Source organism: Phoxinus phoxinus (assembly GCF_949152265.1).
Source record: "Phoxinus phoxinus genome assembly, chromosome: 4".
Classification (NCBI taxonomy): Eukaryota; Metazoa; Chordata; class Actinopteri; order Cypriniformes; family Leuciscidae; genus Phoxinus; species Phoxinus phoxinus.
This window is the reverse complement of record NC_136879.1, coordinates 26088068-26113893: the sequence shown is the minus strand read 5'-3', so window position 1 is coordinate 26113893 and position 25826 is coordinate 26088068. Positions and strand designations below refer to the sequence as shown.

At 38.3% G+C, this 25826-nt stretch overlaps 1 protein-coding gene across 1 annotated transcript; it reads left to right on the top strand.

Moving 5' to 3' along the window:
• The first annotated feature begins 880 nt into the window (after positions 1–880).
• slc43a2a (solute carrier family 43 member 2a) lies at positions 881–25340 on the top strand. The gene is made up of 14 exons (XM_079611483.1): positions 881–1049; positions 2578–2803; positions 7830–8058; positions 8569–8624; positions 8715–8791; positions 15653–15745; positions 15830–15963; positions 16426–16628; positions 18745–18888; positions 20566–20692; positions 20834–20966; positions 21244–21317; positions 21402–21525; positions 22519–25340. Exons 2-14 carry the CDS (start codon positions 2644–2646, stop codon positions 22678–22680), a joined length of 1716 nt encoding a protein of 571 aa, XP_079467609.1. The 5' UTR covers positions 881–1049; positions 2578–2643; the 3' UTR covers positions 22681–25340.
• Positions 25341–25826: the final 486 nt, after the last annotated feature.

Below are 25826 nucleotides of genomic sequence, written 5' to 3'. Positions count from 1 at the left end.
CATACATGTGCATTCTCACGTCTGTTTTACTGTCAAGTCTCAAACATTGCATACGTTTATTGATGTGCAGAATAGAGAATGAACAGCAAAAAAACAGGAGTTTTCACAGGTTCCTGAGGGATATTTAATATCAGTAATCCCTCATAAAGCAGCTTACTTGTCTGTATTTGAATGTAGTTGCTCATTTAAACCACCAGATGCCGACGTGATGTTTTGCGACTCATATTCACTCACACACACTCCTTTGTTCAGTTTAGAGCTTAGAAAGAGTACAAACAACAACAAAAAACCTGATTATACCGTAAAAAGTGCTTTGGTCATTGGTTCAGTTAACTTCTATTTTGATATTTGATTCTTAACGAGTCTATTTATGCAATGTCAATCATATTTAATTAAAAAAAAAGACCACAGATAAATGCGACTTCAGAAGTATGAAAAGAGCTCTAATCTGATACCCAAAGAGCAGAGTGACTTGTTTCTTTTACATGGGAAAATCATAATGTACATTGAGACATTTAGCTAATTTGATTACGATATGTTATGTTTATTTCATGTGCCAGTCTTCTAGTGGTTTTGCAATAATAATGTCATTGATGAACATCAGCTACATTATTATGAGAGATTGAAATCGTGAAATACGAGGACGGCTTCCTCATTTGGGTTTTGTTTATTGTTGTTTTTTAATGAATTTTAAAAAGCCAGAAAGGGTCATACAATTCCGTAAAATTGTAGCAGGGACCACAACAATCCGGTGTGTTATGTGAATGTTCTTTGCGCTGGAGCAAAATATATAATGTGCAATTATTTATATATTTTAGCCTAGCGGCGGTTTGATTGGCTGGTCTCATCTCTAGCTCAGGAACCAGCCAATGGGGAAGTTGGCTTGTTTGTGTGAAGCAAGCGGTGCAAATATAAAATCGGGAGTAAGAGATGTTGGAAAATAAATGTATGTGTGAACATAACCCAAAGAGTGAAATTGGCATCATAAGGTTGTTTATACCTTTTCTACTCTGAAGAGAGCCGAAGCGAGGATTTGGTGAAGGAAATAGGTATGACTTATTATATGGATGCTCTGTTGTAAGTTACCCTCTAAGACTGTTGATGTAATATATAATCATTTTATATACATGATTTCACACAGTTTATACAGTCATTGATAAAGAAGTAAATCGTTTATTTTTGTTTTTAAATTATTAGATATTGATTTTAAAAAATGTTAGATTATTTTTTGCACAATTCTTCAATATGACAAAGACTAGGACCGTTCTTCAATAACTGTATTTGATTATGTCATTGCACGTTTTGACGTTAAACTATAATAAACTATGATGTGTTGTTTGAATTGTATAATGCAGTTTATGAGTTTTATACCGCAACTTTGTTCAATGTCTTAACAGCAGTATGACATTCAACTTGCATTGAATAGGCCCAAGCATCGACAATAAATTGTTAATTTCCGAAAAATGCGTAATGATTGTCATGATGTTATATGAGCTTTTACATTTGCCGTCAGAATCCGTGTTTTGCAGTAGCTATCATATGATGAATGGGAAACAGAAATGCTGGTACATCATATTTGAGTTAACCTATACATTACAATGTCCACATTTTTACAGCGAGCATTTATTTAGCCTAGAACAGAACAATAGTGAGTGAAGTGAAAACCAGGAAGTGCATTTATCGCGACTGTTATTCAGTGCAGAGTGTGTATCAGCTGAACAGCTGAGCTCTGTATGCATGAGGAAGGAGGGGAGAGGGGTGCATACACAGTTACACACACAGGCGGAGGCACTGATGATGATGATGCCTGTCCAGTTTAGACCAGTTTTAGGGCTGCTCGTTTTCCGCAGGATGCTTCACGTAAACACATATATAAGACATCGCGCGTAAATCAGTGAAGATAATTCAACCAGAAAATCAATAATGATTGAAATAGTTTTATGAGGCGTTTGTGAGCATATAAAACAACGTGTAAGATGTCTGTTTGCATTCCATATCCTACATCGTTTGTGCAAAGCAAACATAATCGAATCATATATTTGTATGACGAAATGCCACTTCGCCCGTGGATAAATAGATTTTGTACAAAGATACCCGTAGCACAAAGCGAACGACTCGCGCCGCACTGGTTCGAACCGGCTGGATCTTGGTCTCACGTGGAGTTGTTCTCTGAATCTGTTTATCTCGTAGCCAATGAGGGGGGAAGAGAATGTTCGAACAGCCAATCGGAGGCTAGCAGGGAGGGACTAGAGGAGGGAACTGGGTTTCGATCAACAACATTCTCTTTTGGAACTCAGCTGTTTTTTGTTTATGAGCTGTTTTGTAGCTAAGCGAGACAAAGGAACTGAATCTAAATTATGTTCGACAGGAGTTGCGGTTAAAATAATGTGTAAACAAAAGAACATTCACTATATGCTGGGAAGACAATTTAATCGTTGGGAGATCTAATTTATCTAAAAAAAAATCTAATTTATCATTATACATGTATTAAACATGTAAATGTTATTAAAATGTATTGCTATTATTTAGTATTCAACATTAAATAACTGACATCCAACTCTATGGCCACTTTCACAGGATTGCCCAAAGTTTAGGGGGATTTCCTCAGTATTACCAGCACAGACTGTATCATCTCCTTCAGTCATGGCTCCCTCACTGGCCACAGCCTTCTCCAGGCGCTGGTGGATGGCGATTACTGCGGTAATCGAAAACCTGTTGTTCTCTGCTGTCCTGCTCGGATGGGGCTCACTGCTCATTATGTTGAAATCAGAGGGCTTTTACTCCTACCTCTGCAGTGGACCAGGTAAGGAGGAGGGGACACACTAGTGCACTCAGTGTTACAGAAACTCATAAAGACATTAAATGCACTATCCACAATAGATGCCAGATCAAATGCTGCAAATAATTACATCATGAACATCAAAGAAAAGTCTAATATATATACAAAGCATATTCATTTGCGTTAATAGCTTTGTTTTCACTATTGTACCACTCAGATTTTAACAGTAAATGGTTTGGCAGATTGACTCAAACCATCTTGGAATCCAGTTACCTTAAGCAAAACTTGTATTATTTCACAACAGAGGCTGCAGCATTATGAAAAACAAAAATCTCTGTTGTCTGGCGCCCATCACAGGGCTTGTGGAGGAATCCAAACCAGAATATCAATCGATCACTGAGAGTCAGTGCACCTTATTTGGAAGCCCTCTTGCTTTGTGCTGCCATTAGGAATTACAAACAGCATTTACAAGCTTGTTTGGCATCAGAATTTTTGGCAAAGTGGGTCTAGATCATTTGAGCTCCTTCACACAGAGTTGATTTCAGGGTAAACAGACCAGAGGACATCAATCTGCTTAGCTTATATAACACAGTATAGATACTTCCATGTGCAGCTGTATCATCTTAAGGTCTTAGTATGAAAGAAAATGTTTGATCAAACAATAAATATCAAGAAAACTTCAAAAGGACTGTGATATGCTAGACTAATTGTGGATTTTCTGAATAGCTAAAAGAGTGTAGACCACTTAACAAAGATGAAAGATACCAACCATTCTATGAACTGATATGTGGGTCAACTTATAAGTACTTATATGTTGTGCTTTAAAAGCACAGCCTTTGATAAAAATGTACACTGCAAAAAAACAGGTCAGGTCTACTTACAAATCTTGGCAAAAATGTCTCTAGGTCATGATGTTCATCTGTGAAGAACAGCTTGTTCCCACTGAGCTCCGAGATTAACTTTATTTATTAATACATCATACTGATCATAGACTGGTACTGATGCACACAAAATCATACTTGTACATTAAGACTGCTAATGTCAATGTCATTGTCACAGGGCCAAATGACTCAGACATAATAAACAAAAACATGGAAGCTATGTGTGCCTGTGAGCCATATTTCAAATAACCCTTGGGGTATAGAACGAAGATATCCAACATATATACAGCATATGTGGAGGAATAGTGTGCAGTGCAATGATAAATAAAGACTCAACAGTTAGATTTTGTTGACCTCCTGTCTGTTCATATTGTGCACTGTCATGTGGCTTCTGATAATTCAACATTATTGCTGCTAATAGTTTAAAATATCTGCGTGCTGACACTAGTGTAAAGTTTCTTTTGGGGTATAACGTCTTCTTTCAGTGTTGCTTTGATTGTGACTTTTTCAGTGAATGGGGTCAGGAGACTCAGCCATGCTGCTCTGAACTGGCCCTGATTTATGTTTCCACTATGAAATCTGTCTCTTAAACGATTTAACACACCTTTGTGAAAACACATTTCCGAAGTCCTGAAGAAACAGCCGGACTACTTTGATATCTTATGACCCATTAGCACAATGGCTACAAGTAAACTTAATCGCTATGATTTTCTCGAGGGGACTTCTGTCATCCGTTCTTCACTTATTAGGGCCCAAGCCCTAAGTTTTTTTGTTTTTTTTTTCATACTTCAAGGCACTTTTGGGGCCCTTAACATAATCTTGAAACTTTGTGGACACACAAGTGGACATGGGGGATCTTGGGGGGTGGGTTGTATGGTTGTATTTGAGGCTCTTTGAAGCTCTCTCTGCTTTTCACCTACAGGATGCTAAATTGCTAGCAGATTTTTGATAGCTCAAACGGGTTGGCCTTGGCGAGGCAACAAATATATGGCACAAAAAGGGAAACAGGAAGTGTACAATAACTGCATATATGGACTGATTTTGATTAAACTTCAGCTGTGTGTTCATTGTAGGAAGCAGATCACATGGATGTGACTATTGTGAGTCAAACTCTTAGCGCCACCAACAGGCAGCAGGAAGTGTGTTACTTTCAAAATTCTTTGTAATTGCCCTGTTATTTTAACCCAATTTGCTTCAAACTTCGTCAGAATAATGTAAAGACACCGCAGGTGTACTCCTGTGAAAGGATTGTTGAGATCTTGAATACTGTTGTAATTCTTTTTGGGTGTTTTTGAGACTCTTAGCATGCTTCAAATTGCATGAAACTCGCTGTATGCCCAAATGTTTGCGCTGTATGCTGTATGCCCAAATGTAGCAACCAAACTCGCTACATATATTGTTCTCATCGTGCCGGACAACTTTCTAATTTACAATCTTCAGCTCTGACCAACAGGAAGTCAGCTATATTTGTATCAAGCTCTGAATTTTTAACTACTGGTCCAAAGGGCTTCATACGATTCACAACTTTCTCAACATGATGGCAATATATTGAAGATGCTAAATTGCCAACAGGTATTGAATATCTTGAACGGTGTTGCCATGGCGAGGGATTAAAGTAATGAAAAAATCTTGGAGATACCCTTTCTTATGTTTTTTTTTAGTTTAACCCTTTCTTTGCTATGTGGTTATGCCTGCATTAGGCTACAGTATATGAAATCTTTTAAGACTTAGGATCTGTTTCTATCAGTTTTAAGTGACCCATGACATCATATGACCTGAAATTCATCTACATTTGAAATATCTCATGGATGTGGATGTTGTGGTTTGTGGTCAGTGGTTAGCCGTTTCAAATGTATAGTGGTTATCCGTTTTAAATGTATATTGCCCGCCATGCACAGTTGCCCTAAAGCCACCGGGCTGGCGGTGGCCCCGGGTCTTGGCCCTGTCATGAGTGCTTGCAGCTTTATTCTCTTGTTTAAGAATTTGTGTTGAAGTTCCAAACACAGTAGTGGCCTAGGCTAGTGCAACACTTATTTAGAAACCTTTTGAGACTTTTATTGATATAATAGTGGGCACATTGCAATCCTGGACATTCACACTTCCCTTGTCTTTTTAATTTCAGCTGTTGTCAGCATCTAGTTCAGACATTCTAGACACCAGGCCTCACATGTCTGATGACACAAGGAAGTAAATGTGTCTCAAGTGTTTGCTCAATGCAAATATGAGATTATCTTGCCATTTCCTCACGTTTCCCTTGGACTCAGCTGTCTATTTCACATTATCAACTGGTTGGTTCTCTTTAATCAGCAGGCATGAGGAAACACTGACCAGGAAAATGCTTGTCTGGCTAAATGCTTTTGGCTCCGTGTTCATGACGTTTTTGTGCGTCAGACTCGTGTTGAATTCTCATTCCGTTCTGCTCTCACTTCTCCATATCAAAGCAAATGGAAAATCAGCCCTGGCTGTCTCTGGTTTTTGTTGTGGCTGATTAGATCTGGTGGAACAATGGGTTCAGAAACGTCTGAAATAGAGCTGCTCGTTCATCTGAAGAGACCTAAAATGTGAATCTGTCAACATCTGCAAGTCATATTTCAACCCAAATGCATAAGAAAATGGAGGCTGTTTTTAGGGTCATAAAAATTTTTTATTGATATTTTATTCTTATGCTCACCAAGGCTGCATTTATTTGTTCAGAAATCATTCTAATATGCTGTTTTGCTGCTCAAGTAACATTGTTGTTTAATTAATTATTAAAATAATAGTAATATTAATAATAAGAATTATATATAATTATTTCATAATTTAATAATTTTGGAAAAAAAAGTTGTAATGCTTGATGTTTTTGTGGAAACCATAATTTTTTCGAGGATTCTTTGATTAATAGAATGTTTGATATAGAAAACATTTGATTATATCATTATAACTGTTTTACTGTCACTTTTGATCAATTTAATGTCTCCTTGTTAAATAAAATACATTTTGATTGCTTTTAAAGAAAAAATATTACTGACCCCAATTTTGAACGGCAATTTAATATAATAAAAAATAAAAAGTTATTTATGCTCTAATTAGTGATTCAATAATGTAACCATGCAAAAAAAAAATCAAAACGTAATGGTCTTAAAACAATCTTAAGTTTAGTTATGTATTTTGAAGAAAAAAATGTATTAAAAAAATATATTTTGGGGTGAAATATTTGACTCAAATTGTGTACTGAACAGAAAACTACCTTTTCTATTAATTTCATGAAAAAGAGTAAAAACACTACTTTTTGAGTCAGTCTGTAACTGCTATCAGGAGCAGTTTTTGAAACGGGTGTGTATTGACTCAAGGCAGCTCCTCCAAAATATCTCACGCTTAGCTTAACTAAGATATCTGTCCTCTAATAATCAACCAGTGACTTTTAACCCTTTTCTTTTCATCATTAATCACCTGCTCAGGTCATATCTACTTTACAAACACAGGTCCTTTGTTTGTTTACTGATCACATTCGAACAAAAATCCCTCACACAAAGACTCACTGTCTCTTGCTCACCATATTGCACTCATAACAGTTTCTCCATATGCTGCAAACAGCCCCACTCCCCATCAGAACAAGTTATTCCAGACCATTTTCAAGGCTGTTGATAATTCAAAAGAACGCTGGATAAACAACTTTTATTTAGTCTTGAAGAACCAAGTAAGAGACTTGTTGCCCAGGCAAAGCAGGATTATCCATAACCAAAACAACAGGGGAGCACTTGGTAAAAGAACAGGATTAAAAATGTTAGTCAAACTGCTCATGCATTGGCGGTTGTAGGAAGGTGTTGAGGCTATGGGTTCAAATAAACTCCCGTGCTATTTCTGCTATAGTTGTTTACTGTGTATAGCTGCCTGTTTATTTGACCCTTTGCCCAGCATCCTGCCTGCTTTAGGAGGGGGACATGATGGTGGCCACGATATCTCTCAACGACATTTCCTGTTTTACTTCCCAGAGTGCCATAACTGTTTTCCTAGAAGTCAGAGTCTCAATTAGTCCTTAGAGTTTTACATGTGAGCGTGTGACTGCTGACTACCCTGCTAAAAAAACCAGCTTAGACCGGCATGACTTTCCACGCTGGTCCACACTGGTTTGGTGATTAGATTGCTCAATTTGGGTTCATTCTGTCTTACGCTTTCCAATCCTCCAGGTAACAGTACGGGGCAGAATATATCTGAGAGTGAAAATGATACAACAACAAGCCCAAGAAATGTGGAGGAGGAAAATCTTAATATGAATGGCTGGACCATCTGTAAAGAGCAAGATGAGATGCTGAACCTGGCCTTCACCATCGGCTCCTTCCTCCTCAGCGCCATCACACTGCCCCTCGGCATCATCATGGACAAATACGGCCCGCGCAAATTAAGGCTGCTCGGCAGGTATAGGAGGAAAACTGGTTTCTGAATACATAAAATAAAATGTACTCTATTTATACGGTAAAAATATTATTTATATTATACTATTATTATTAACATTATAAATTGGTGTAAAATATTGTTAAATTATTACGTATAATATTGTTTTATTTTGATATTTATTTTGATTTCGAATAGTGCTGTCAAATCGATTAATCGCGATTAATCACATCTAACATAAAGGTTTATTCATACACACACACACACATATATATATATATATATATATATATACATATAATATGTTTACAAACTTTTGTTAGATGCGATTAGTCGCAATTAATCGATGTGAAAGCACTCATTTTGAACAAATATTTTATAATATATCATTTTTTGTTATTTTTTATAGATTATATTTTATATGTTATAACGTTTCCATAGCTCCCAGTTTGAAAGCCTCTTTGCTAAAATATATGCATTGTATGTGGGATACATGATGTGTCAAAAGACTAACATGAAATGATCTCTTCGTAGCGCATCGTTTGCCCTCTCCTGCGTGCTAATTGCATATGGAGCCAGTGACCCGAGAAGTATGTTTGCAAATCCAGCTGAGACCACCGTTGCTGTTAATACCCACCTATCCCTGCTCTCTTTGATATATTTGTATTTTTCTTTAACAGATCTCTCTCTCCTAATCTTCTTCGCCCTTGCGCTGAATGGGTTTGGAGGCATGTGCATGACCTTCACCTCACTCACAGTAAGTGCTCATGTCGTACTTGTGGGTCTCCATGGGTGTCCTCTCCGGTCTTTTGTGCAAAGACCATAGCACAATCTCACATGCTGGCCACATGCCACTAAAACTCAATGTAGCTGAATAATGCAGGTGTTTTCTGTTCCCAAAAATTGCTGCATCATCATTTATTCATCCTTAAAGAGAATTGTTTTAGCCGGATTTCCAGCTGAATCATAGAAATTGACATATGCTGACTTGGGATATGAATTGAATTTATTTCAACAACAAAAAAGACAAAATAGCTCATCCATATCTTTATATGGCAGAAACAGTAAGAGGAGAGTAAGAATAGTAGTATATTAGTGTGTTATTCCAGTTTTATCCAGTTTCGTTTCTGAATGAATCAGTGGACTAAATGATTCAATCACTCACGCTTAGCATACTTGCAGCATACAATTCTTAATATTTTTGTCATAGTATCTGGGAGAAATAGTAAGAGTAGTATGGTACTATGCGATTTCGAATTCAGCTAGTAACTTTCTGAATGAATCAGTGTTTTGAAAGAATCAGTTGATTTAATGATGTGATAACTCACTCATAAAGATGGTCACTTTTTGTCACCATTTACTGGTGTAACAATGTAACTCACAGAAACAGTGTCTGAATAATGTCCACCGCTAATACAGAGAAGACAGTCTGGAACGTGCAAACAGAGACAAGTTGCTGCCTTTAGCCACTTATGCTGTTCTATTATGTTGTCAGCTGCCTATGTAGGCAGAAGACATCAAAACAGCTCAGAGCTATTGTGTCATTCCACACACTATTACAGTTTCAGCGATAAAGACAACAAAACATCTTGCTTTGTGTTTAGTGTGAGATCTGCAGTTCATTGGGTTCATATTGAGAAACATCACCAATAAGGAGAGCAGACTGTGTTGAAGCAAACAGGAAGTTGCGGCGCTCATTGCCTGCTGACAGGTGGTTGTCTCTTGTTTCTGCATGCTGCTCTGAGTTCATAGAGAACTTTTGAGTTCATAGCTGATGGTACAGTACTGCCGTTCCTGCAACCAGTTCATTTGCATGTGTTGTTGATTTTCTATCATGCCTCAACCTGTCTGGGCAACCCTCCAACTGTTACATACACACAGAGAATAACACACACAGAAAGAGTGAGTGAACTGTGTAGCGGAACAGTACAGTCTGTTATCTCAGCTGTTGTGTTCTTATAACCTTTTCCCAGCTGTTCTGTATAACTATGTGTTTTACCCTGCTGGTTGTTGTGTCGAGACGCTGAACCTGAGGCTCACAGTGCAGTTCATACTGTCTGACATCTGTTGTTTCCGGGTGCATCTCTCAATAGCTTCATTACTGTTACTGTTATTAGACTTATTAAAAGTGCCATATGTAATATTGACAGTTTCAATGGCTGCAATACGCTGTATTTTCTGCCAACTGGCAACCCGGGGTGTTGAAATACTATTGGATGGCAGTGAGCGCTATCACACGGACCAAAACAAAAACAGACATTTCGACACGGAACGCACGTTTCATAGTAGAATAACGGGCTACAACATAGCATTACCCTAGCAACCCCCTGGTAACCACTCAAAACACCCTAGCAACAACTTAGTATTGCCCTAGCAACCATCTAGCAATGGCCTAACAACCACTTTGCAATTCCCTAGCATTCACCTAGAAAACAAGTATTTTTAATAAAGCTTAAGGAAAGCATCTGATCATAGCAATACGTATGTTTGCACGAGCTCTGCAATTCAGCATTCTAGTAAAGACACGTCACGTTTATATATATATCAGCTTAAGTACAACTTCAGTGTGTTTTCACTCGCCGGTCACGTCTGACTCGAGTCGTGAGGAGAAATTAACTGAAAAAAAAAAAAAGATTTCCATGTGGAAGAAGGCAGAGCCTCAGCGCACACCTACCTATTACTTAATCGCCACGGACCAATGGGAGTACAAAGGTGCTGACCAGCTGAAGCAAACTTTCCCAGACAGTTCGCTTTGACAAGCTCTTTCGAACTCCAAAAAATTAACTCCAAATGAACTTCGTTTTGGCCTGATTTTGTTCAAAAATTAAGTCATAACAGTTTGTTCTACGATTTTGCTTGAAGTATATCAGGGCCTTAACAACCACCTCAAACACCTTAGCAACCACATCATTACTCTGGCAACCGCCCAGAACACCCTAGCAACTATATAGCAATGCCCTGGCAACCACCTAGCAACACTCTAGCAGTCACTTAGCAACACCATACCAATCACCCAGACAAACCTGCCAACCACTAAACAATACTCTGGCGACCACCCAAAACATTGTATTCTTTGAAATAACCAAGTCTCACATTCTGAAGACGAACCCTAAGAGGTTAGGTGAAGCTGGCAATCAACCCTTCTTTGTCTTTCTTTTCCGAGCTTTTCTGTCTCTATCTGTCACTCTGTGTCTGCGCACTCAGCAGTTTATAGTGCAGCTGCAGTAATGGTGCCTGAGAGCTCGTGTTTCCTCCCAGCACACCTCTGATGTTTTCCCAGTACACTGACTCAGCTAATGGCTGGACTGTCCCCTCCCAGCCACCTGATTCACTGTCTGACCTCAATCCTTCATCTGCCCATTTCTGCAGCTCTTATCCTCTCCCGTTTTAGCTCTCTGTCTGTCTGTCTGTCTGTCTCTATCTGTCATCACACTGGCTGTGTAGTAAGCAACCATCTTTTTAAGTCTTTTGCAACACAACCTCACTGGAGTTAGAATAATAAATACATAAATAAAACTTAGAAAACATTCTCACTAAGAAATAGTGAGAAATAGTGAGAAACTATTGCATGCCCACGAGAAACTATTGCATGAGCACGATACATTTTTTGCATGCGCACAAGAAAATTTTCACGTACGTAAGGGAATTTTTTTGCGTGCTCGTTCGTTACAATTTCCAGTTTATGCACTACTATAACCTGTTTCCTTTGTGCGTCACTGCCATCCTCCGCCATCTGTAAGGTTGCGTTAAATCAGACAAAGTGGGTAAGTAAAGGGTGTTTTGATCTTTTAAAATATATATTTTTTTAACAATATCATTTTTTTTATTACATTTTTTTTAATAAAGTTTTATATAGGACAAAGAGCAAATATATCTTTATTAATTCTTGTGCATCCATACTCTCGTTTACTTTATAGTAAAATGGCAGTGACGCACAAAGGAAATAGCTTATAGTAGTAGGGGTATATAACCGGAAATTGTCAAGCGTGAACAAGCAAAAAAATTCCTGTGCACACACGCGAAAGTTTAACGTGCGCACGTGAAAGCCAGTACCGTATATATATATTATTTTTTTTGGAGAGGTGCCTTTAGGGGCTCCATAATATAGCAACCTCTGAACCATAACATTTCATTGGGGATATACTGTTCCTCTTTATTCTAGCTCTGTCTCTGACTCTCTGATGCACTAATGCTGTTTTTTCTTCTTCATTTGTGCCTTCAATCCATTTATAACCCACTTCTTTAGGATGCTGAGTCATGTGAGGAAGCAAATAGAAAAAATGGCTTATAATGGTGGAATAGGAGCATTTAGGCTCCAGAAAACAGATTAAAAACACTCAGTAAGTGGGCATGCCAATCGATATTTTGCTTTGTTGGTCCAATGGACACTTCAAAATGAAGATTTTGTTTTATGATTTGTCATCTAAATATGTCCCAGCACTCTCAGTAAGGATCAGGAAGGGCATCCGGTGTAAAACCTGTGCCAAATCCAATGTGTGTGTGCGCAAATAATTTTGATGAAGCAGACCCTGCAAATGAGCGGCACTAACGCTTGGAAAATGATAGTCATATAAATGGAACCGGGCCACACGGTCAGTTAAATGTGGAACAAATAATGATCAAGTGGTTGTTATATATGACCCTCTGGAAGCCACATTTGGACTTTGCAAAGTCAGGATCTGGCCAGCCTTTATAGCTTTCACCAACTCCCCTTCACAAGTTTTTCTTTCACTGCTCTGTTCTATATTAATTTTACCCTCACTCATTGTCGTTCTATCGCAGTTGCAAGTATGATTTATCCACTTCAGGAACCCTCCCCCCAACCCATGTACGGTATGACTCACCATCCTTCCTCTCAGAGAGAGCTGGAAAAAGGATTTGACAGATTTCTGTGGTCATATGTTGCACAAATGGGGATGGGAAAGCCAAATTCATAATGACGATCGGTGTGATTTCTCATGAAACATTCATTGATTTGTTTTTCTATAACACACCCACACATTAATCTATTTTGACAGGTGCTTTTGGGAGAGTGGTACACAGTTACTCAACTCAGGCACTTCAAAATGTCCTTTTTATTTCAACAAATCAATCAAGTACCACACTCACTGACTTTAATGCACATCGATCCCAAATTTAAATCAGCTTCTGGGAAGCTCAAGGCTAAAAATAGTACTCAGTTTAAACAATTTATAGTACAGACAAAAGTCCATGCCTACAGTTGAAACAGCCAGTGATACGAAATATTACTTTCTTTCTTTTTTAAATATACACTGCTATTCAAAGGAATTATTGGTGTGAGTTTTTAATGCTTTTGTATGAAGTCACTTATGCTCAACAAGGCTGTTTTTATTTGATCAAACGATTTTGTGAAATTTTAAAATGACTTTTTTTTTACTATTTTCTCTTTCAGTATACTTTAAAATGTAATTAATTTCTGATGACAGAGCTGAATTTTCAGCATCATTACTTCAGTCTTCAGTGTCACACTGAAGCGTCTTCAGAAATCATTTTAATATGCTGATTTGATGCTCAAGAAACATTTCTTATTATTATCAGTTGAAATATCAGTTATGCTGCTTAATATTTTTGTGGAAAGCACGATACATTTTGGGATGAACAAATCTATTTTTTTTATGAATAGAAAGAAAAGAAAAAAAGAAAAAAACTAACATTTTAACGTCTTTTAAAATATTTGTTTCTGACTGACCTTAAACTTTTGAACGGTGATGTATCTTATGTACTTGCCTTACAAGTGCCATCAGGTTAGTATCAGATCTAATATTTAATATTTAGAGATAATAATTTTAATATTAATTTTAAAAGAATGTTATTTCAGAAAACCATTATTGTAAATCTTTTGGTTGTTTTACACTACAGTGTTTTCTCAGTTCCTGCAGTGGCCATGACTTTGGGACTGTTTGGTCTCAGTGGATTCCTTATTGACTCATATTTAATCCAGACAATATCACTATCAGTGTTTGTTTGTCAAACGTTTTTGTTTTACTCTCTAGCCAATTTCATTGCAGCACAAGCTAGACAGAGCGACACTCGCATTATAATACAAGATGATTTTGATAAAAGGGACTTTGTTGCAGTGTGTCTTTGTGTTTGACATCACATGACCAGCCGTGGCTAGTGACCGTCTGAGAAAGCAGAAGAACAGTGTTACTGAAACAGTCTCTTGGTACTTCACATGTAACTCAACTCCATGGAAAGGCCGTTCCACAGTCCATTAGCCAAAGCTGTTCTTACACAGTCTCTCCAAACACAGGCACAATGCCGCCTATAGGGCGCTGGGTGTGTGAGAGTTATTGTAAGTGTCATCTGGGACGTTTTGGCTCTGGGATGACCTTTACTCTAATTAGAGGCGGTGAGTGATGTCTATGATGGGTTCCAAGGGAGAGCTTTCCTTCATTTTTGTCTTCAACAAGCTTTTTGGACTGGGAAGTGGAAGATGTCCAGAGAGTTCTTGGAAAATCTGTGTTGATGTTTGAACTGCGAGTTGTGGCGGAAATGTGATATAAGACACTGTCAGCTGTCGACGGGTGTGAAATAGATGTTGTTTTTTTTATTCAGAGAAATGGAAATTTCCTAGAAATTAGAAAATAAGATGTACCAGAACATTTTGATACCCTGCAACTGCAATAAAATATAAAAATAAAATGTTGTGACATATACAATACTCAATTTATAACAATTTAAACAGCATTTTGCTGTATTATTTATCATACATCAACAAGTTGACCACAGTGAGAGAACATTTGTAATTTTAAAAATGTAACAAAACAAAAGGATTAAAATGTAAATAAATAAAAAAATATTTTATATATATGTAATTGTATATATTAAAATTATATATATTTTTAAAATGTTGTCATTTTTATTCATTCATTTTATTTGTCTTTTTTTGTCTGCGTAAGGGAAACTTCTGTCACCAAGATAAATTCATTGTGTGTGTGTAAGCACACTAACAATAAACCTCATTCTGTTTATGATTCTAAATAAAATAAAATAAATGAAATGAGTAATAATTAATAAATAGATAATACAAATATTCAACAGTAGCCTACGTTAATTATCCTAAAAATATTCTCTTAAAGAATACTACTATTGTAAATGACTACATTTTTGCTCTCTCCTTTTTTCCTTCTCAGATTCTTGTGGTTCTCTATCTTAGGCGTTCAGGCTGTCTTCCTTCCTCTGTATTTTCTCTGTCGTTTGACAGTTGTTTACCCTGACAGTGCAGTTTAGAACAGCCAGTGCTGAACTCCTCCACCCAGCTCAAAAGCAACAGCATTATGCAAGCTTCTCCAGTGTCCCTCGCACTTTCTCTCGCTGCTAAAAATATTCACGGCATGCAAACCATGTCCCCCCACCTACATGTTGCTCCCGCCGGAGAACATCACTGTCACCCTGATGTAATGTTTACTTTCATACCCTCTGCTATATCTGACATTTTGTCATTTAAAACAGATCCGTTACAAGATATCTGTTTTTGTTTTGCTTATGGCTCAAAACATTATGTCCACAAAGTGAAAGCAAATATATTTGCTTTTCATACCAGCATTGCCTCTAAAAAGTGATTTTTGATATCCCCTGTTTGACTCTTCTGTAGCTTCCCAACATGTTTGGTGATCTCCGCTCCACTTTCATCGCATTCATGATTGGCTCATACGCTTCATCCGCCGTCACCTTCCCAGGAATAAAGGTAAGTCCGAGTGCTCAGTTTGGACTTATTTAATAAGCTGAGCTTAAATCAGTGATAATGATGATGATTATTGCTCTCTATCAGGTGATCTATGACTTTGGTGTTGCCTTCATCACCATCCTTCTGGTGTGGGCTGGCTGTGCCGGCCTGGTCTTCATCAACTGCTTCTTCAACTGGCCGCTCGAGCCCTTCCCAGGACCTGAGGACATGGATTACAGGTATGTAGTCCCGTGTTTTTGTACAGTACCAAAGTTTGTGGTCGGTATGATTTTTTAAATGGAATTAGTTACGAAATATTTATATTTCAAATAAATCATCTTCTTTTGAACTTTCTATTCATTAAAGAATCCTGCTAAAAATGTATCACTGAACAACTTTGATCACATTTAACATTGATAATAATATGAAATGTTTCTTGTGCATATTAGAATGATTTCTGAAGGATCATGTGACACTGAAGACTGGAGGAATGATGCTGAAAATTCAGCTTTGACATCATATGAATAAATAACACATATTATATTCAATTATATTAATTAATATAATATAATATACAAAATTATATTAAAATAGAAAATCTTACAGACCCCAAACCATGATTTTGTTTTCTGTATCCATTTATTGAAGGTTCTGATGGAACATAATTCACTTATTGTCTGTCTCACGCTCCACTTTGTCAGTGTGAAGATCAAGTTCAGCTGGCTGGGCTTTGACCACAAGATCACAGGGAAACAGTTCTACAGGCAGGTGACCACCGTTGGTCGGAGACTGAGCGTGGGCAACTCCATGAAGAATAATCCAAAACCGCTGGCCACCCAAGAAGGCAATAAACTCTGCCTGTCCACGCTCGATCTGGAGGTCCAGTGCAAGTCTGAGGAGGAATGTGAGTACCGACCTTTTTGACATGTTTTCTGTTCACCAGCCTTGCTTGTTATCATCTGAAAAAAAATTGCAACCACACCAAAAATCTGGGATTTTTTATTGGTTTATTTTATTTTAGGATCTTGAAAATTAATTATAAAATTGATAACATAACATCTATGTTGTGTTACTGCGTTAATAATTTCAAAGGGGTCATGAACTGCATTTTTTGTAATATTTTATAATGTTTACTGAGGTGCACTCAGCAAAATTGCGACTGATTTAGCAAAGATTTACCAAAGAATCCACTGTGAATTGAGACGTTCACATGGTATGTATTCCATACCTATGGAAGGTAATTATATTTTTATTCCGGTCATCCTGTATCTCTCTTCACTCCTCGTCATCTCACGAACACGCCAGTGGGCGGGACCAAAGATGCGATGATGTAGAAGTATGCGTCGATCTTCTTCTGTAGAGGCGGTATTTCGTCGCACTATTACATCTTGACTCAAAACTCAAAATGAGTCGTTTTCTGAGCTTGGTATTAATAAAAGCTGTTTTTAGACTAATTAAAAAGTTTTGAGTTCTGAAAATTAAAGGATGATTTTATTATACAATGACCTCTTATATGTCAAAAGATCAAGGACATTTTGATTTCTCAATTCATGGCCCCTTTAATGCATTTTGAAAAAATATTTTGTCAACTTTTTTCATTAGTGGTCTCAGATATTTGTACTCCACTGGTGCCGGTGACGTGAGTGCCAAATCATTTAAAGTTATGCAAGTTAATTATGAAGGCAGAATAGTGTTTATTGGATTACCAAAACACATTTATTTCCACTGTTTTAATGTGTCGAACAAAGTCCTTGTTCATCAAATTCAAGTGACTTATGTAATCGTGCAATCATGCATATTTCAGAAAGAATTGGACAGAACACAGAGTGCCTTGGCTCCCGCCGGTGTACAGCGTCTTCCCCCTCACTGCGCACCCCTTGGCATCCAGACATGCAGGGAATATGCGAGCAGACAGGGGGCGATGTTAATGAACGCTTCTTAGTAAATCCCTTTTATTGTGCATGGGGATTCCTTCATTAGCCCTATGCCCTGGTTTCTGACATCTGGAGGTTGCCGAACCACTCGATGCACCAGGCACACGCTGTGTTTGCACTTTGCTTCTACTAACCCAAATATGTGCCATGCAATTATTCCTAATTCACCTCAAACTTGTCAGAATAATGCAAAAGGGCCCTTGCTCCCCTTTTTAGGGTTCTGCAACTCTCGACGGGGTTCCCGGTTGGGCTCTTTTGTAGTAAACGGAGCGTGCAATCGATTCAGACTTCATCCTGGAGGACCCGTGGCATGGGGCTAAAATTGGCAGGGGTTGACAAGGTGGCAAGGGAGAGGGCAGATAGCACCGAAAGACTGTTTTAGAGACGCAGCAGGAGAGGTTTGAGAGAGAGACTGATGCTGATCCCTTCTAACTGTCATCCATAGAGCGCTAATGCCTTCACCACCCTGTGTTTCCATTACTGCAGTCAATTACTGTCGGACTCACTGCTGGCGGCTTGAAAGTGTGTGAGCGTTAGAGGAAACGCTTGAAAGTGTGTACTTAGAGGAAAAATGAGGTTGTGTGTGTGTGTGTGTGTGTGTGTGTGTGTGTGTGTGTGTGTGTGTGTGTGTTTTCCGGAGCATATCAGGTGAGTTGAGATCAGATTCCCAATGCACCGGGGTAACAGCACCATAAAGGTCTTTCCATTGCTAGTCGGTGAACAGCAACATGCTTTTATTGCGCTAGAATTAGTGGATCATTAACAAACCCAGACCCTCCGGCCTCTGTTACTGTGCCAGACATTGAAGTGTTGCCTGGCTATCCAAGCACCTGTAGAGTTATTTTCCATGAGGACAGGATCTGACTGTTTTTAAAGGCATTAGAGCAACCTACTTGAAATTGTGGTGACTGTTTTCAACTAAAAATGGAAAACTTGTAATGCGTTTTGGTTCATTAACACAACAGCGTTTTGGGGGCCTGAAAACTTTTGTAAACGGGTTTACAAGTTTTTGAAGCCAATTAAGTTAGCTGTTTTAATAATAATACTTTGAAAGAGTTTAATAGTTTTATTAAATGTGTTTTTCAGCCCAGTCCTTCATGCGGAGCATCTTCAGCCCCATATTCATGCTCAGCCTCATCACAATGTGTGTGACTCAGCTCCGACTCATCTTCTACATGGGGGCCATGAACAATATTATGGAGTCCCTTGCTGATGGAGACCTGAACAAAGGTACTTTTGTCAAATATTCACAACATGCTGCCAAAACAAGTTGTATGATGCTTCAGGCTAATAGCGTTTCTGTTTATCCAACGCTTGTCACCTAAGGAACAGAACGCAACAGTCGGTTTCATTTTCTCCAAAGAGTCGCTGCAGCCAAAGTGCTCAACTCAGATATATATAATATATAAATTATAAATATATAACATTATTATATTAGCTAAATATTTGTGCAGTAAATTTAATATATATATATTTTTACTTATATATTTATTATATAATATTAAAATAATAATTATTTACAATATTTACAATTATTGGCTGTTAGTGACCAGATTGACCAGATTTTTCATAAACTCATATATCTTTTGCTTCAAATGAGCTTAGAGCTTTTTAATTAAGATTTAATTGAAATGCGTATGGAGAAAATAAATGGGAAAAATATTTCTGTATTATCAAGGCTGCTGAAAAAGCTCTATTCCTCTCACAGCTTCCTTCCTAAATGTTTTCGGATGTCACTCAGTGATTGGCTGCCTAACAACTCTTAATCATGCGTTTAATATGTACTCGGATGGCCACAGCAGGTTCACGTTGCTAATGCCTTGCTGTCTGTCTCTTGTCCTCTGTTTGCACTCTCTTCGTGCTGCTTGGTGTGTTTTTTCAGTGGAAAGGATGGAAATGGGTAAGACTGCAGGCAAAATGAGATGCATTCTCGATTCACCCCTCTCACCCCCCCTCCCCCCACCACCATTTTCTTCCCTCCTTCCTCCTCCTCCCCCCCCCCCCCCCCCCCCGTTTCCACCTTCATTTGACATTGATTCATGTTGTCATGTAAAAGCATGAACCCAGCCCCTGGTGGTTAGAGATTGACGTGATGCATCAAAGTCAGTGCACAGTATAATATTCATCCTATCATTCATCTGTCCACCTAAACTTCACAGGAACAAGTCATGGGTCATTCAATGAAATGGGTGTCTTTTCCAATTTTATAGGCAATACATTTCTCATTTCATACATTCTGTGCGACAAATCATTTTTAAGTGTTAATAAATTGCACTGTTCCATCCAAAGCTAAATTAATAAATTTTAATATTAGTATATTTTTATATTTTTGTATATTGTAATATATAAACACATTAATATATTGTCAGTCTATTTGATATTAGGTATTGATTAATTATTTATTTTTACAATTTTCTTTTTATAAAAAATCTAAATGGTGGAGACATGCCAAAAAAGTCATCCTCATGACAAAAGACATTAAAATAAAGTTACTTGATTTTGCAGATACACTACCATTCAAAAGTTTAAAGTCTCTATGCTCACCAAGACTGGATTTATTTGAGCAAAAAACTGTTTTTACAGTAATATTGTGGAATATTAAATTTTTTATTTAAGGGGGAGTATGTGCCTGGAGATGTGGTGTGTTATATGTAGCCGTTGCAGACGGGAGTAAACACAGGTCTTGTTATTAATCTAAAACAAGAACATTCCCACTGGAATGAACATTTTTTTATATTATACATGTGTCCTTGCAAAAAAAAAATGCTACTGATCTCACACTTTTGAATGGTAGTGTATGTTTATGTATCTCATCCGCTTCATTGTTAAAGCTATTTTTCACATGTATTCTGTTTGGCAGAATGACCCTTAAAACAATGTTAAAACTCAACTTTCTTTCTCTCTCAGTGAGCACATACACATCTATCTTCGGTGTGCTACAGTTGCTGTGTCTCCTGACGGCCCCTGTTATCGGTTACATCATGGATTGGAAACTCAAAGAATGTGAGGATGAAAATGATAAACAAGTCACAAAGTGAGTGCAACGATGCGCGTCCAGCTGCCTAATGCATCATTTTGACACGTACCGCCAGCCAATTCAACCTGTAATTATTATTTGATTACAAGCTTAATGTTGCATTGCCTCTGCGTAATTCACTCTTGGCTTTTCCCTCAGGGATCCTACTCAGCCAAAGAAACGTGACAGACAGATCCAGAAGATCAGCAACGCTACCCGTGCATTCACCTTCACTAATTTGCTGCTGGTCGGCTTTGGGATGACCTGCCTGGTGCCCAATCTTCATCTACAGGTGACTGAGAGCAAAACATCAGTCTCGCTGCCTGCAGAACAATACTGTACCCAATGGGAGAGGAAGTGGTGCAGAGCGCCTCACATGTTACTGCAGCGGATGCATTGGGATGTAGTAGCACAATAGCGCACCCCAGTGGCACACTGACTATGACTTTCTTTCTAAGCTAGCTAGTCAATATTTATGCATTAGACAAAGTATAAAAAGAAATAAAAAATAGGGCTATTTTTGCCTTGGGGGAGCAATGGGTAACTTTGTTTTTTTGTTTCCCTCCTAGATTTTGTCCTTTGTGTTGCACACCATCGTGAGAGGCTTTATCCACTCTGCCGTTGGCGGCTTGTATGCTGCTGTGTGAGTATGGTTTTGTGTTTTGGGTCCTTATTGGTGTTGCTTTTAATCACGATTAAAGAACAATGGTTTTGTTTATGGGTGCAGGTACCCGTCCTCTCAGTTCGGCAGTCTGACAGGAATGCAGTCTCTCATTAGCGCACTTTTTGCATTGCTGCAACAGCCTCTCTTCATGGCTATGATGGGCCCACTGGATGGAGATCCACTTTGGGTGAGCAAGCAGTTGCTAATTTATTCACCTTCATGTTGTTTCAAACCCGTGTGACTTGCTTTATTCTGAGTAATAATTTCATGAAATTTGATAGGCAAAAAAGGTTCTGCCTATCGTCAGCAGTGTAGCTATGTGCCAGGTCTGCACAACAAAACCCTGCGCAATTGCTCATCAAAACTAGACTAATCACGGCCAAAACTAGGGGGGGGGGGGGGAACATCACTACAAAAACTACCTACGGCGACAGTGCAAAAATAGCCCAATTCTGTGGGAAAACCACGGATTGACTAGCCTGTTTGACACCAGACCCTTCTCAGTTGAAACTGAGAGTGAGTCTGAGGAAGGTTCATTCACAGCCCATTTCCAAAGGGGCGTCACCAACGGACGTCGCTCAAATGCCTCTGGGCGCAATTGGATAGACCTAAAACCAATCAGAGCGATCGTCATCGTGTAAAGCCCGCCTCAACGTTTGTGATTGGTGCCTCGATTTGGAAAAATTGGAAATGGCCTTGAATGGGCTCTTGGCCAGACGGACTTGCAGAGCAAATCTCAAATTTGCCGGAAATTTGTCAGGGCTTTCCCAGGCTACGGATTGACAACACTGCACTGTTCAGACAGACATCCCTATCAAACCAAGCCGCACTCTGTTGGCCAACACAGTGATTTCACTTAAACCTGTGGGGAAATTCCCGACTGTGTGGAATTCTCTTGATATTACTGGATTACGCCTGCGAAAAAATGGCAGTCAGTGGGCATCAAAAACCCTATTTTTTCTTTTTCAATAATCTGTTTCACTTAACAGACGTACGTTACAATATGGGAGAAAAGATTTGTCACTACTTCCGTTACATTGTGATCCGTTACAAAGTCTTAAACCCATTTGATCTCTCTGCTCCACAAACCACATTTTAGGTTTTTACTTAGCTAAATAGATGTAATTTAAAAAAAAAAATTGTGCTTGCTCAAATTCAAGCTTTTTGTCTGTCTGTGTAGGTGAACGTGGGGTTACTGGTCCTGACCATGCTGGGATTCTGCCTGCCCTGTTATCTTCTGTGCTACGGCAGGCAGCTGCGCAGAGAGAAGAAGGAGCGCGAGGAAGACCCCAAGATCTATGTCCAGATCAACAACAGCACCAACCCAGAGGCCTTTGTCTAACTGCAAACACACATATGACAGCAGTCGAAGAGCAGGAGGCAGGACGGTGGTGGGGGAGGAAGAGAACTGCAGGTCACAAAAAGAGTGATGAACACCTCCCTGATCCCTCCTTCTGTCTGACACACACACTCACATATTCTCAACAGGCACACAAACACAAAATACAGCCAAAGCAACCGAGAGTCTCACAACGTGCCACACAAACACACGTTTACACGCGATGGACTGAACGGACACTGTGAAAGGCAGGTGTAAACACAAATGATGCCCTTGTCCTTGAAACAGACAAAGACATCAAGTCTTTATGAACTGCCTGACAAGAAAGATGAGAATGGCCCTCTTTTCTTGCAATTTTAGCTTGATTCTTGAATTTCACACCATGATGATACAAAAGACAAAGCAAATTCAGTGAAATTCTCTCAGGTTTGAGGAAGCCTTCCTGAACAGAGTATTACACGCATCACTAGTATTCAGCTTCATGGCCAAGCTTGTATCAGACACTTTGCATTGTTACCTCACTCATTTTGTTTCTTTCAGCTCATAAAGCTGCTGAAATGCGAGACAAGAACCCACCTCTATTGTTTGAATATGAAAAACTGACAAACTACCTTAAAGCAGAACGAGTCTGCTTGTTATCTGTCCCATATGGGTCTTCATTGGAAGTGGACAGATTTTAGACTTTAATCTCATATATGAAAGCATGCTTTGGAAAGCATGAGCATGAAACTGCAGCTTTTTCTGAACTGGGCTGATTTTAAAGGACACCTGAGGCTAATGTAAACTAAACAGGATTTTAGTATGACAGCTGTGCTATTATTTGCTTTGGGCTGCGGTTCCAGTACATCTATGGGTGACATGATGCATACTGTACATATCAGTCCATTCAGAAGGTTGTAGAAGCCATGTGGATCTAAAAGGTTTCTGTTAAAGCGGTATTAGCCTGACATTTCGATCTTCACCAGCAATACTATTCCACACTGATCGTACCGTACCCTATACCACTTACCAATGCAGTACTACTGGTTAAGCTTTACTTGTTAGCACAAAATATTTTTCTTCTCCTTGTATTGACTCGATTATTCAGGGTGTTTCACTTTTAGAGTAATAATTCATATCAGATGTCTTCACCTGCAAGCTTTGCTTTGTCACGTATGTGCGTTTAGGGGTACAAAAAAATGAGACAGTGTACTCTCGGTTGAGAGATTAGAGGCCATTTTGGGATATATCTTGCACTACAGGGTTCACAATTACAGAGGTGCTTATGTTAGCCATTACAGAGTATTATGCTTTCTGTTTCAACCTCAAAGTACACGAAGACAATGTTAGCCATACAAGATACAAGATTTTTTGTGTATTTTCTCAAGATTTCTGGTCTGGTTACCATTTGACTATACGGTGCTTACTAGAATAGAGAAAGCAAGGTTTCTGTGTTGATCAAGAGAAACCAAATACACACCTTGTAGTGATAAGAACTTGAATATAAATCATAGCGATTAAAAAAGGGTAATTTTTTGAGACATGCTTTGATGACAATCGCTTTGGAAGATCCATATTCTTGTAGCTTGTAATGGGTTGCAGGTCAGTATTACGAATTACAAAATGTGGTAAATACATCAAATTAAGCAAAATCGGGTCTTTTAGCCTAGGATAAGTCCTGTGACAGATGGATTTGGCTCAACTGTGCTCAGAAAACAGTGTGGAAATTGATGTAAAATCAGTCAAAAGGCTTTTAATCATGAATTGTTGATGTAGATACTGTGTTTTGTGCAGATCACTGAACATTTCTCATCAAAAGATTGATTTGATTAGTTACGGTTTGGGTTAAGTCACAACCTCACTCACTTTAACAGTATTTTCTCTGTAAACCTACCTGAAAAGAAAAAAAAGATTTGTCTCTCCATAATTGAGAGACAAACACAATCATTTGTACAAGATCCTGGATGAGTAAATGGGACTTGTGCATGTTGTCTTCTCAATAGTGTCAGTGGCAATAAATGTGACCTTGTTTTATGACCCCTTTGAAGAGGAACAGGCCAGATCCACCCAGCAACATCCTTTTATTGTCTGTCACACTCAATATTTCATCAGAGCTGAGGCTAGACGTGAGTCTGTGATGGACTGCATTTGCTGGCTTGACCATGCCTGGATATTGCAAGTGAATTCCAATCTAATGCAGTACTGTACTAAGCGTAATGAATGTGAGAGTGAAACATTTGCTCTCAGAACGAAAGTAGCACTTTTTTCACTGCCATACCTTAAATTTTCATTCTTTTCTCAGTAGTCACAATCACTTTTTTTTTAAATGTTGGTTTATTATATCCAATTGTACGCGTATGAGCATGGAAAATGCCCATACACAGAGATGTAAGAGGGAAGAAAAGTGGGAAAGATCTGCTTTAACACCAATGTTTTCTCTCTGTACTGTATTGTATTTTTTGTGTCATTTGTTCATTTTTGTTGATTACTCTACTTTTTAGGTTGTGTTTTTAGTTATGTGTATGTGTACATATTATATCTTTTTTCTTTTTGTGGCCGGTTTACTGTACTATGCTTTTGGGTTACATCATTCTACTACTATATAGCACCTTTTTTTTAAATAAATGTCCCAACAAATATCAGATATGTGAAAAGTAAATAAAAACATTAATTTGTATATGAAATATTTGTTTGTGCATTTTTGGGTTATGTTAGTAAACTGTACAGTAGATGGCAGTGTGGAGTCAGTTATCTTCCCTACCCATCTACACCCCCCCCCCCCCAAAAAAAGCTTGTGTTTTAATGTTTTTGTTGTAATTTAAATAAGTATTTCTTTAAAACAATTGCTTATATATATATTTTTATTTTTTATTTTTTTTAAGCAGCTTTGCATCACAGACATACATTTTAAAGTATATTCAAATTTGAAAAGCATTATTTTTAATATTTCACAGACCAGAGTTTTAAGACCAGAATATGTCAGAGGAGAACAAAATTTTCATAATTAACATTATTGTGCTGCACAAGTGCTGAAATGGAGAAAGACTAGTTAAAAATAATCGTCAGGCTGACTGGAAAGTCAGGTCTGGAACAGCATAGGCTAGGCTTAGATTTAAAAACAACTTCACACTATGCTTCACACCCAAATCCCTTCTGTTGAGGTCTCATCC